We start from the raw sequence: 14,544 nt of genomic DNA on the forward strand, positions 1-14,544 counted from the left end.
GAAAGGGATGACAGAGAATGAGATGGGTTGGATGGCATCACCGACTCAATGGACATGGGTTTGGGTGGACTCCGGGAGTTTGCGATGGACAGGGAAGCCTGGCGTGCTGCAGTCCACGGGGTCGCAGAGTCGGACACAACTGAGCGACTGAACTGAACTGAACAGAAGGCAAACAACCCAATAAAAAATAGAACTATAACTTGAGCAAACACTCAATGAACACATATGAATGGCCAATGAACATATTAAAAATATATATATATCACTATTTGCCAAAAAAAAAAAAACATAGGTAAAACAAAATGTGGTATCACTACACAGCTATTACAGTCTAAAATTTAGAGGGCACATCAGCAAGTGTTAGGGCGGGGGAGTCAGGGGACACGCAGACTGCGCACCAAGGTCCCTTCCCTTTAGGGCCAGCGGCCGGTGTTTGCCCGCAACCCGGCCACTTAGCCACGCACAAGGCAAGGCATAAACGACAGCAACAAAACAGTGTGGGAATGAGCCTTTGCTTAGTCTCCGACCTCATCCCTCCTCATCCCAAGTGCAAGCCCCGAGCCCTGCGGGATGCGCAACTGTGCCACCGGCTAGGGTTCTGTGAGCGCTGCCAGCCTGTCGCGCCAGGCTGGGGGACGAGAAAATCGAGTTCTCCACCTGGTCCAGGCGGCGCCGCCCCACGTGCCCTGCGCCCTCGGAGAGGAGACTCTTGCCACATGTTGGATCACGTCTCACCGCGCCGCGCAGCCAACAACCCCAAGGCGCTCCCTGTGCGGAACGAAGCGCGTTGGAGAGCCCACCGTGTAAGCCGCGAGGCGGCTTCCACCCCTCCTCTGTCACTCTCCGCGCGGGGACTACGGGTACCAACGAGTGGAACGCCTTGCGGCGCTGAGGTCCCGACCTTTAACCTTTAACTCTGCCTCCGCCCCCACCTTCCTGGCGGGGTCAGACCTCTTTTGACTCAAGCCTGCAAGCCCTTCTACGGAAAAGTGGGAACGCATTCGGCCCATTAGCATGCCAATCAATTCCACCAAAGTTTGTAACGATGTTTTAAATGTTTTGTTTGTTTAAAAATATTTACAGATCTGAAATCTCTCCCTTTTGCCCCTTCCCTTTCTCAGGACAAGGGAAAGGAAAAGAGGCGTTGAGATAATTGTTCAAAGCCCCCAAGGGCTGTCTTGGCCGGACATATGAGTGGACATATATACAGGTGTATACATGGGGAAAGACATGTACTTGGTTTCATATTTTTCTTTTTTTCCCTACCAATCAATGGCGATCTGACCAAAACTCCCTTTCCCACCACCACCCGAGAACAGCCCCTCAAAACCATTTTCAAAACATATTGCTTTGTTTGGGGTAGAAAGCAGGTGATTTGGCTAGAGGAATACTAATAAATACCACAAACAAAACAAACAGAAGCCATTAATACAAGATAATGAATTTTTTTTAAAAAGTGTAAGAACACTAACAAAGGCAAGTGATGAAGGGTACCCCCAGCAACTGGAACTCTCATTCATATATTGCTACTTGGAATGGAAAATATCACAGCCATATTAGAAAACTGTTTGATGGGTTTTTAAAAATGAAGTTAAACATTTAAACAACACTCTCACTCTTCGTTATTACCTAAAAGAAATGAAAACTTACATCCACACAAAAACCTATATGGAAATGTTTATAGCACCTTTATTCAAATGGCCCCAAATTGGAAACAACCCACATATTCATCAATCAGTCAATGAATAGACAATTTGTGGTACTCCATATGATGGATTACTCATCAATAGAAAAGGAATAAACTAATATATGCAATAAAAAGATGAATCAAACATATTCTGCCACATAAAAAAGAGATTAAAGGCATATATTGATTACAAGTTATTCCACTTACGTCACATTCCATTATATTGCACTCTTGAAAACGCAAAACTATAGAACTAAAAACAGATTAGTGGTTATCAGGGGCTAAAACTGGGGGAAATGGATTGGTTGCAAAAGGAGAATGAGGGAAATTTTCAAGATGATGAAAATGTGTTTATATCTTACTTGTGTTGGTAGTGACATAACTTCACATATTGGTCAAAACTCTTTAGACTCTGTACTTAAAAGGGTGACTTTTCTTTTACATAACTTATACCTCAAGTGAAAAATAGAGGAAGATATTAAGTCACAAAAAAGCTCACACAGTAAAAAGTAAGTCTTCTTCCTATCTAGCTGCACAAACTCATTTAGACTCTTCAAAAACAACCATTCCCACCAACTAGTTATATGTGCTTCCACAGATATTATGCATATTAGCAGATAATCCTATATACATTTATGCTACTTATCACTTTCTTCTCTTTTTACCCAATGCCAAACATCCACGAGATTTTGATTTTTTTCTATAATGAAATAATTTAGATATTGTTTGATGTCAACACATATGTTGCTACTGCTGCTAAGTCGCTTCAGTCCTGTCAGACTCTCTGTGACCCTATGGACAGTAGCCCACCAAGCTTCTCTGCCCATGTGATTCTCCAGGCAAGAATACTGGAGTGGATTGCCATGCTCTCCTCCAAGGGATCTTCACAACCCAGGGACCGAACCTGTGTCTCTGATGACTCCTGTACTGGCAGGCGGGTTCTTTAGCACTAGCTCCACCTGGGAAGTGTGTCAACACATATACATCCACCTTATTCTTGCTACACAATATAAATGTGCCATTAAACTTGCAATGAATATTTAGTAGCTAAAAATACTTTTTTTATTACAAGTAATGATGCAGTGATACATTTTGATATTCCTTCACAAGCATTTGTAGTAGACACCAAGAATTATAACTGTTGCATTATAAGATATATTTTATTTTTTAATAGTTATGGCCAAAATGTCCTTCAAAAAAAGAAAAAATGTACTTATTTACAGTCTTACCAGTGGCACCTGAAAGCACTTGTTTATGTATATACTCACTAGTAAAAGGTTTTTCCAGCCTTTGACCTCGTCACTCTGATAGACGAAAATGTCTCATAGTTTTAGCTCATATTTTAAAATATGTGTTACCTGGTTTAATTCTTGCAACATTTTGAGGTAAACACAATTAGTATTACAGACAGTATACACATCTCCAGTAGGACATAAATAGTCACACAAAGTGGCATAAATAAGGAATAAAAATAGATTCACTTCAGTTCCAGTAACGTTTTGACTGCCAAATGAAATTGCACTCCATTTATATTTGTTTTTAGTTTTTCAAGTTTTTAGTGTTGCAGAATTAAGGATGAGGCATTTCTAAACCCATGTGAGAGGGAAAAAAAAACTTAGAACAGCTCTAACATGATAGACTTGAGTGATCTGTGGCTATTTATAGCTAAAGCTAGTCAAAAGTAAATAAAATTTAAAGTTCAGTTCCTCAGTTGCATTAATTACATTTCAGGCATCCACTGGGCACATGTGACTAGTGGTTGTCATAAGGGGCACACAGATATTCAGAATTCCATATTTCCCAGAAGATAGCAGTAATAATTTCACCCTTAAGAAACTCACAACCCTTTTATCCTCAAAGAAGAATTTTTAGTTATCTTATTTTTATATAGAATAGTAACATATGCAGTCTTCAAAACAGAATAGCTTGTAGGACACCAACTAGAAAGTCTGAATAAAAACAGAAACCATGTGTTAGAAAGCACTGGAAAACTGTTAACAAAAATTGGTCTCCAGATTCCAGACAGAAGAAACTTGGAAAGGTAAATTGGCATCTGCGGTCAGTTTTTGACTGTGTACATATACAATTCTGAAATAGGAAGTGTTACATAATTCTGTCTAGCAGAGAAGATAAACATCACCTAAGACTGTGTATTTTTCTTATGTAATATCTGAGATTAAGCCAAACTTATTAGGCACAGAAAAGGCAGAACTAACTGAACACCCAAAAGAAATATATATATATAATAAAAATATACCCACAGTATGGAAAATTTCCCACCTATTTTACGAGGCCAGCATTACCTTGATATCAGAAGTCGGACAAAAATTTTTTGAGAAAGGATAATTGTAGACCAGCCTCTTACAAATATAAATACAAATGTCCTCAATAAAATCTAGCGAATCAAATTCAGCTTTTTATATATGAAAGGGACAGAGACAGAGGGAACAAAATATATACCATGTAAACAAATGCAGAGAATTCATTTGATCAAATTATACACACATTTGTGGAAAAAATTAGACAGATTGTGAACAGCAAGGGAGAGGGGAAAATAGGGAGTTCCTAATCAATGGACATAAAATGGTTGCCAGGGGTTTGTGGGGGAGGGGGATGAATAGACAGAGCACAGAGGATTTTTAGAGCCATGAAACTACTCTATATAATACTACAATGATGGATACATATCATTAGACTCTTGCTCAAACTCACAGAATGTACAAGAGTGAACCCTAATGTAAATGATGAACTTTGGATGTTAATGATGGTCAGTATAGGCTCATCAATTGTAAAAAAGGGTACCAGTGTGGTAGAGGATATTGATAATGGGAGAGGCAATGCATGTGTGGAGGCAGGAAGTATATGGAAAATCACTGTATCTTCAGCTTAAAATTGCTGTGAACCTAAAACTGCTATAAAAAATAAAGTTTATCCCCCAAATCATACAAAAATAGGATAAGGAAGTATTTCCCTAACCTGTTTTTTTTTAATATTTACAAAAATGTACATAAAATATCATTCTCAATGATGAGATATATAATCCTCACCTCTTCCAGGATATCATAAATGAAACAACAGCCACTATCACGACCTTGTTCAATATTATCCTTGAAATCCTGCCAGTGTGATAATGCAATAAAGTAAATCAAAGTCATGAGAATTGGAAAATAAAGAATAAAACAAGTACTAAACCAGGTAACAGAATTGTGGTGCATATAGATATCACAAATAAATCTACAGACAAATTATTAACAATGATATATGAATCTGGAAAAGTTGCTAGATATAAGGGCATCAAGATAATAAAATCTTGATATTTTGATATACCAAAAAATGGAAAAAGCAATTTTAAAATTATAAAATGTATAATAAGATCAAAAATATTACTTATATCAGAAAAACATAACAGATGTGCAAATCACTGTACTAAAAACAAAACAGTATCAAAAAATTAAAGAAAATCCAGATTAACTGTATCTGTGAATTGAAAGCATCAACATGTCAAGATGTCAGTTTCCAAATTGATTTGATACTACCAAGAAAAAAATCACAACTGAATGTTTTGGGTAATTGACAAATGAATACTAAAATTTATCTGGAAATGTAAACAGCTAAGAGTAGTCAAAACAACATTAAAGAAGCAGAACAAATTTGGGAGACTTAGCCAGATATCGAGATCTGTCATAAAGATTTACAGCCACAAATTGGAAACAGCACAAAACCCATCAAGCTGCCACATGTATGATTTTCCCAATTCTCTCATCTTGAGGACTGAAATCATACTGTGAATATGGGAACTTCAAGGGTGTTGAGGTCACTGTAAGAGAAACAATTTTACCTTGGGGATGAGGTAGTTTCTGAATTTAATGTCACGGGTCACCGCATGGGGCAGGTTGGTGGGGACGAGGTCAATGTATCTCTGGATCTCGTGCACCACAGCATCCATGTAGGGCATGTGGCTCCTGTCCTGCATGCAGGGGCTCCGGTGTCTGCCAATCACACGGTCAATCTCTTCCTGGACTTTAGCTGATAAGACACAAGTAAGACTACTGGAAAAAAGAGGAAAACACATGCCATATTTTCATACCAAATCAGGGTGACATAAAACTCTGTATAGGTGTTCCAACATCGTTATAAACATCAATTATATGTCCAATACTTTGGCCACCTCATGCAAAGAGTTGACTCATTGGAAAAGACCCTGATGCTGGGAGGGATTGGGTGCAGGAGGAGAAGGGGACCACAGAGGATGAGATGGCTGGATGGCATCACCAACTCGATGGACGTGAGTTTGAGTAAACTCTGGGAGTTGGTGATGGACAGGGAGGCCTAGTGTGCTGCGATTCATGGGGAAGCTACAGTTCATAGGGTCGCAAAGAGTCGGACACGACAGAGTGATTGAACTGAACTGAACTGATATGTCCAGAAGTACACCTAGACTTAGAGAGTTATCATATTACAAGTACAAATGACCCTCATACAAGCTAGACTTTGAGATAAATCTGTGCACACCTATATATTAGCATGAAAAGTGAAAAAAGTGTTAGTCACTCAGTTGTGTCTGACTCTTCCTGAGCCCACCAGGCTCCTCTGTCCATGGAATTCTCCAGGCAAGAATACTGGAGTAGGTTGCCATGCCGTCCTCCAGGGGATCTTCCCGACCCTTGTCTCCTGCATCGCAGGCAGATTCTTTACCATCTGAGCCACCAGGGAAGCCTATATATTAGCATGCATGCATGCTAAGTCACTCCAGTCATGTCCAACTCTTTGCAACCCTATGAACTGTAGCTTGCCAGGTTCCTCTGTCCATGGGATTCTCCCGGCAAGAATACTGGGGTGGGTTGCTATGTCCTCCTCCAGGGGCTCTTCTGAACACAGGGATCGAATCTGCCTCTCTTACATCTTCTGTTTTGGCAGACAGGTTCTTTACCACTAGCACCACCTGGGAAGCCCATATATTAGCATAGAGGATCATTAATAAAAAAAAATAGAAATGATGAAACACTTTAAACACAAACAGTATATTATTAAGTCAAGAAATTTCTATCATCACATGTAGGAGACAGGAAGAATAAAAAAAGCAGGCCCCGGCAAGGGTCGCAAAAAAAATTTATAATTATTGATAAACTGGATGCTATAAGGCATGAGACTTTTGGAACGAGTCCAGAGGGAACAGTTCATAATCTTGAAAAGAAGATATGATCCTGGGGTCGGAAAACCGACCCCAGACAGTTTCTCAACCGGCGTCTCAGAGTCACAGGTTTTACGTATCTGGTGGAAAATCTATCGATAAAAATATTAGTCTCAGTTACTGATTTGTTATTGATTACCGTTTCCTAATTATTCAATGGTTAATGATCATTTTGTTCTTTGGCCCTGAAGGCCACGTGAGTTATAGTTTAACTCCCCACATATTCTTTCATTCACGGCTGAAAGTATAATAAAGCTGGCTTGGCTCCAGTTTCGGCACCTTCACCTTGGAGCGGTGTTGGTCCCCCATCCTCGCTTTTCTATGAATTCTTGTGTCTCTTTTCTCATTCTTGCCGTATCGCGCTTTCGGAATCCTTGCTTGTCGGGTTGGTCTAGACAAGTGGCCCCGGAACAGGGACCCGAAAGTGAATCCAGCCTGCGAGGCTAGCTCCTAGCAGCAGAGAAAGCAGGGAAATCCGGCCAGCTCGGCAGACGAAGAAAGTACTTGGTAAGTACACCCCTGCGGATTTGTCAATCAGGGTAACAATGGGGCAAAATCCTTCTAAACATAGTGACTATATGCAAGTGCTAAAAACTTTGTTAAAAAGTTCGGTGGTTGAGATATCTCACTTCTCTTCTAAAAAATTGTTTTCTGCCATTGAAAAATATTGCTACTGGCTAGATCAAGATAAAGGGACTTTGAGGCATGAAGAATGGCAAGAAGATACGCGTTGCCTGCGCCGTGCCTACCAAAGCGGCGAAAAGATTCCTTTGTTGGAATGGTGAGTAGGGAATCTTATAAACACAGCTTTAGGACCGCTGCAATCCGAAACCTCGGATTCAGGGGATTCCGTAGAACAAACACAAGAACAAATGGAGAAAATAAATTTATATTATAACATAGGTGATGAAAAAGAGAAACAATCAATAAAAATAAAAAATAAGAGCCAAAAAAATGATAGAAATCAAGAACAGATCTTTCTCGCTCAACCAACTACACCTTTGGTCGAGCCCCCTCCTTTCAATTCTGAAACCCCTTGAGATGATGGATTTGTTTTTAAACCACAGATAACTGTGCCTAATAAAATGACGCCTTTACAAAAGGGAGTTCGTATGGCACAATTGCAGTGGGATGAAGATGCTTTAGTTCTCCCTGTGGCTGTAACTCAAATCCCACCAGATCCTCAATTCCCACAAGGAGGAATGCATTATGATTATAATGTCATACCATTTAAAACTATAAAGGAGATAAAACTGCATGTACCCAATATGGAACTAATTCTCCTTATACCATGGGACTAATTCAGGGACTTTCAAAGCTGAATGGTTAATTCCTTATGATTGGAAAATGATAGCCAGAACTTGCCTATCCACCTCAGAATTTTTACAATTTAGGACCTGGTGGCAAGATGAGGCAAATCAACAAGCTTGCAGAAATTCAACAGCCAACCCGCCAGTTGCTATAACACTTGATCAATTAATGGGTAGTGGGGTACATTTTGACATTCAAGCTCAGTTACAACTTGATGATCAATTACTCACTCAAGTGAGAATGATATGTTTAAAAGCCTGGGAGAAAATAAATCCACCTGGACAAGGCTCGATTTCATTTACCCAAATTAAACAATCAGATAGGGAACCTTATGTAGATTTTATTGCCAGGCTACATCAAAATTTAAATAAAACAGTCTCACAACGTGGCTTGAGAGATTTGCTGATGCCAGTTCTTGCTTATGACAATGCTAACTCAGAATAGGAAAAGGTGATTCAGGCTCTCAAGGCACAGGGTGCCCCTCTAGAAGAATATTTTAAAGTTTGCCAGGATATTGGGTCAGAACCATATACAATGCAACTTCTGGCTCAAACATTGTCTAAAGCTAATAAAAGACAGATATGAGATATCACCAACATGGAAAATTAGGACACATTAAAATAGACTATAAAGGAAGAAGAAGACAGTCAGTTGATAAATTACACTATTGGTTCTGATGCCACTCCTGAATTTGTATTGCTTTTGGAAGTATATGTCTTAAAACAGGATATCAAAAGTGGCTGTCAGTTGTCAAAGAATCAAATGAAGATAAGACTTCCCTCTTTCTGTTAACTGCTCTTACTTTTTTAGAAAAAGAGGAAACTTCCAGCATGATGAATCCACCTGACCTTCCTGATTGTGTTGCTGAAATTTGCCATGGTATTGAAAATTGGTTAAGATGAAAATTATGTAAAGGATCAGAAGGTCACTTATTATTAAATGTTGCAGAAGGCTCCATTATCGATTGGGGACCCCAAGAAATCCTTAAACTTATAAAATCTAAAGTGTCTCCCCCATGGTTATATAATGATAAGACAATTAGTACTTATGGTACTCAACCTCTCATATGACATGGGGAAGGATTAGCTCCCCCTGTGCCTCGTTTAGATCATTATCCTATTCATGATAAAATATGGAAAATATCCATGACATTAAAAAAACTAATTGCTTGAAAAAGACAATATACTGAATATATTTTAAATGACCCAAAAGCTATCTTTAATTTTACAAAAAAACTCTATCCACACTATTCAGACTTGTGTAAAAAATCCTTTGGTTTTTATGATCGGACCAACAAAATATGATCCCAATTTGAGATTAGTAACATCTATTAACTGTTCATTTTATACATGTATAAATAATACCATTCCTTTTGATAAAAGTTGACAGTATTTACATTCTTAAAGCCAAAACTAACATATGGGTTCCAGTTGATTTACAACGACCTTGACAAGAAAGCCCTACATTTTATGTCATTGAAGAAATATTAAAAAATCTTAAACATGTTAAATCTTTTCTGAGATTGCTAATTGCTGCCATCTTAGACATTATTGCTATTACCACTACAACAGCCATAGCTGAAATGGCTCTTCATAAATCTGTACAAACAGTTCATTTTTTACAAGAATGACTTAAAGATGCCTATGTCCTTTGGACCACTCAGCAAAAAATTGATAGAAAGTTGGCCTCCCAAGTGACCAGCCTTCAACAATCTGTTATTTTGTTAAGAGATCAACTAGTCAGTTTACAAAAACAGGTGAGACTAAAATGTGATTGGAACTATACTTCCTTTTGTATAACAGCTTTCAAATATAATAAGACACAATTCAGATGGGATAAAATTAAACAACACCTATTGAACCAAGATAATATTTCTGTAGATATTCAAGATCTATAAGATATATTAAAAGCTTTTAATAAACATCTCGAAGTAATTTCTGGATCAGATTTTCTTGATACTGTTGCTGATAATCTTTCTTGTCTTAATCCCTTAAAACAGATCAATACATTTGGATATGGAATTGCTCTGGTTATGGGAGTGCTATTAATTATGTGTTTGTGTTTCTTTATAGTCTAGATAAAAACAATCAAGAGACAATGCAGCCAACAACAGCAACTAACATTTCTCACCATTTCTTATCATGTACAAAATCAAAAAGGGGGAGATGTCGGAGACAGGAAGAATAAAAGAAAAGCAGGCCCCAGCAAGGGCTCAAAAGAAATTTACAATTATTGATAAACTGGATGCTATAAGGCATGAGACTTTTGGAACGAGTCCAGAGGGAACAGTTCATAATCTTGAAAAGAAGATATGATCCTGGGATCGGAAAACCGACCCCAGACTGTTTCTCAACCGGCGTCTGAGTCACAGGTTTTACGTATCTGGTGGAAAATCTATCGATAAAAATATTAGTCTCAGTTACTGATTTGTTATTGATTACCGTTTCCTAATCACTCAGTGGTAGTTAATGATCATTTTGTTCTTTGGCCCTGAAGGCCACGTGAATTATAGTTTAACTCCCCACATATTCTTTCATTCACGGCTGAAAGTATAATAAAGCTGGCTTGGATTCAGTTTCAGCACCTTCACCTTGGAGCGGTGTTGGTCCCCTGATCCTCACTTTTCTATGAATTCTTGTGTCTCATTTCTTATTCTCTCGCTGTATCGTGCTTTCAAAAACCCAGCTTGTCGAGCTGGTCTCGACAATCACAGAAAGAAAAACAGGAATCAAGTAGTATTATTTTCATATCAAAATAATATACAATGTTTTAAAAATCAAATTCTATAACTGATGTATGTATGGTTTGCAATTGTATATGTATTGTGTGTGTATTTATTTGCAACTTGAAATGCTATCTTACTTAATGTTTAAAAAGGGAAAAAATTCTTTTAGGTACATCTTCCTCTAAATAGCATGTATCTTTTTCTAAATCTAACCTTTTAAAGTACTTCTCAGACTGTGAAAATTTTCTCAGGCTTTCTCACCAAATTCCTAGAATTTCTGCTATACTTCAACAATATAGCTCCCATCTTCCCTACCCTAGCATTATGATGCTGCATATTTAGAACAGGGAAAGATTTCTGTAAAAACAAGTGTCTACTTCTTAAGAAAACCAATACTGCATTGTAGGCCAATTTATGCTGGTTGTGCCTGCTGCAAATCCCTTCCCATGAAGTCCAGACACTTAACCAAAATTTTTTATTGATGAAATCCATAGCTTTATTGCCTTTGTTACTGCTCATACTGTCTTCACTTTTCTCAGCAATCCTCCCTACTATACAAATTTGTCTTACTTTCACCTTTTTTAAAAAAATATTTCGGCAGCTTATAGCTGGTGGCATAGAAATTTCAAAACTAAAGCTTCTATAAGAGAAATTATAAAACAGAAGACCCAATATTTTCCTCAAAACTCACCCTGCCCACCATGTTATCATACCTGTGACCTCTGGGTGCTTCAGCAGCAGGAGGAGCCCATATCTCAGCGTGGTGCTTGTTGTCTCTGTCCCAGCTCCAAACAAATCAGACACAGTTGCTATCAAGTTTTCAAAAGTAAACTCCATCTCTTGATTGTGCTTTTCCTAGGAGTTATTTGATGTAATTATCTGGTAGTTTGCCAGCATAAATAATTAAAATCAATCCAAAATAACACACCCTGTTAAAAAGCTAAACAAACCTAGACACTCGAGTGCAGTACTACAACAACTGGCAAAGTGTGTGGACTGGGCTGATGCAGTCTTGATTTCCTACTCCTCATCCCTAGCTTGCCTAAAAACTTCATTCCAAGCCTCTTTTGCAGGTACACTGGTCAAGCAACCTACTTCTTACCAAAGAGCTTGCTGATGCCAGTTTCTCTTTCTTTCTTCATAGTCAAAACACAGATACAAAGGTAGAAGTGGTGTAGTCATCATTTTGAAACATGAGTATCTGAGCATGAAAATGAAACCTAAATACTTAAATATGCTGAAGAAAAATGGAAGGCACTTGAGTTCAATGTACTTCATGACTAGTCCTGGACTTCCCAACATAAGAGTCTCTGTGAATCCATTCTTTTTCTTTGTAATCTATTCTAGGATGTGCTGCTATGTTAGCTTTTGCACATTTTCAACTTCTTCATGGGTCTTTAGGCAGAGTCCAGATAAAATGGTTTAAAAGGAAAAGAGAATTGCAAACTCTTGATTCTGGTTTATAACATTTTTCAAGATATGGCTCTAATTTGCTCATTTCTATCAATAAAGGTTGTGTTTGCCTACAAAAAAAAGTTAACAGTGGTTTAAATAAATAGTGAGTTTATTTATCCCACATACAAAGACAAAATGGGGCCAGCCACTACTGTATTCCAAGATGTGAGGCAATAGGCAGCTTGGTCGAGGAAATGAGTGCAGATGCTCAGAATAAGGAATTAACTGAATAAAGGTCTCACAAGTTGGAAGTTGGGAGAGTAAAAGCCCTTCACAAGGACAACTAAGGTGTGTTTAGAGGAGGGATATATGTGACATAAAATTGGTAATAACAATGGAACAATCTGAAATACTGACTACACAGGTCATGAACATACCAAAAAATAACCATTTTTTCCTATCCAGTCCTCTAGATTAGCATTAATTTAATAAGACTCTTATAATCCCCAAGTGACCTGTGGCATGCCCAATATTATGTAATCCAACACCATTAAGATAGACTTAACCCTATCACAGTTGTATCTGATAGACAAAAGTAGTTATCCCCACTGGTAACATCAACTTCACACAGTTTCTAAGTTTGTCAACTCAAAATTACTCTGAGGTCAAGGAGAGTAGAGTTCTTATAAATTGTTATTGCTATTTCTATCTGTTCAAGAGAATTTGAAGGATCAGTGGTTATGTACACATAGCCTATCAAAAGTAAGCTAGCCTATACAAAACCTTGCTGAAAGAACTTAAGAAGACCTAAATAAATGGAAATATATTCCATGTTTATCTATTGAAAGATTTAGAATAGTTAAGATGGCATTACTCCCAAACTGACCTACAGATGCAACATGATCCATGTGAAAATGGATCAGATTCTACTAGGATGGCTAAAATCAAAAAGACAGATAATTGGAAGCACTGTCAAATATGTGATTAAACTGTAACCTTCATACACTGCTGGTGAGTATATAAAATGGTGCAGTCAATTTTATGTGTAAGTTTTCCTCTAAGAGTTTTATAACTTCAGTTCTTACATTAAGACTTTGATCTGCCACACTTCCTTTGAAGGTTAAATATAAAGTTATCATCTGCCTGTGCTGTGCTCAGTTGCGTTCGACTCTTTGTGACTCCATGGACTACAGCCCACCAGGCTCCTCTGTCCTTGGAACTTCCCAGGCAAGAATACAGGAGTGGATTGCCATTTCCTATTCCAGGGGATCTTCCTGACCCAGGGATTGAACTCCCATCTCCTGTGTCTCTAGCACTGGCAGGCAGATTCTTTGCCACTGTATGACCTGGGAAGCCCACCAACAACTCTATCACTAGGTATATACCCAAGAGAAATTAAAACATATGTGTATACAAAACTTGAGGGGCTTCCCCCGTGGTGCTAGTAGTAAAGAGTCCGCCTGTCATTACAGCAAGTGCAAGAGATACGGGTTCAATTCCTGGTTTGGGAAGATACCCTGGAGGAAGCCATGGCAACCAACTCCAGTATTCTTGCCTGGAGAATCCCACGGACAGAGGAGCTGACAGGCTACAGTCCATGGGGTCGCAAAGAGTTGGACATGACTGAAGCAACTTAACAAACACACACATACATAAAACTTGTACACAAATGTCCACAAACTCATAAAAACCAAAATAGAAGGAACCAAAATGTCCATCAACCAACAAACAGATATATAAAATGTGGTATATCCACACTGAAATGCCATTTAATCATTTAAAGGAATGAAGTACTGATGTATGCTACATCATCAATGAACCCTAAAAGCATTAAGTGAAAGAAGCTAGACACAAAAGACACATATTGTATAATTCCATTAATATGAAATGTCCAGAATAGCAAACTTATAAAGATGGAAGGTAGATTAGTGAAGCCTAGAACTGGGGAGATTGGGGAGGAATGAGGGTGACTCCAAAAGCATAAAAGATTTCTTTTCACGGTGATAAAAATATTCAGAAATTGATTGTGATGGTAGTTGTTCAACTCTGTGAAAATACTGAATTGTATACTGAATGTGTGAGGGATATGGTATATAAATTATACTGAATAAAGATGCTATAAAAAAATAAATATGATAGTGAAGTCCAGAGAAACAATAAGGGTTTTAAACATAGCACTGATGAAACAGCCACTGTTAAATGGAATACCAGACATCTTAGAGCCTCCTTAACCCA

At 38.2% G+C, this 14,544-nt stretch overlaps 1 protein-coding gene across 2 annotated transcripts in view; it reads right to left on the reverse strand.

Annotated features, from left to right (window-relative positions):
* The window catches only part of LOC122446680 (cytochrome P450 2C18-like), a 36,026-nt gene that overhangs the window by 5,071 nt on the left and 16,411 nt on the right, over nt 1-14,544 (reverse strand). The window contains exons 6-8 of one of the 2 annotated variants that reach the window (XM_043477161.1): nt 11,628-11,769; nt 5,526-5,713; nt 4,735-4,803 (exon numbers count right to left, since the gene is read on the reverse strand). In XM_043477161.1, the coding sequence (XP_043333096.1) occupies nt 4,735-4,803; nt 5,526-5,713; nt 11,628-11,769 (399 nt within the window). The remainder of the gene's footprint in view (nt 1-4,734; nt 4,804-5,525; nt 5,714-11,627; nt 11,770-14,544) is intronic. The other variant, XM_043477162.1, reaches the window with a different exon arrangement.

Source organism: Cervus canadensis, chromosome 8 (assembly GCF_019320065.1).
Source record: "Cervus canadensis isolate Bull #8, Minnesota chromosome 8, ASM1932006v1, whole genome shotgun sequence".
NCBI lineage: Eukaryota > Metazoa > Chordata > Mammalia > Artiodactyla > Cervidae > Cervus > Cervus canadensis.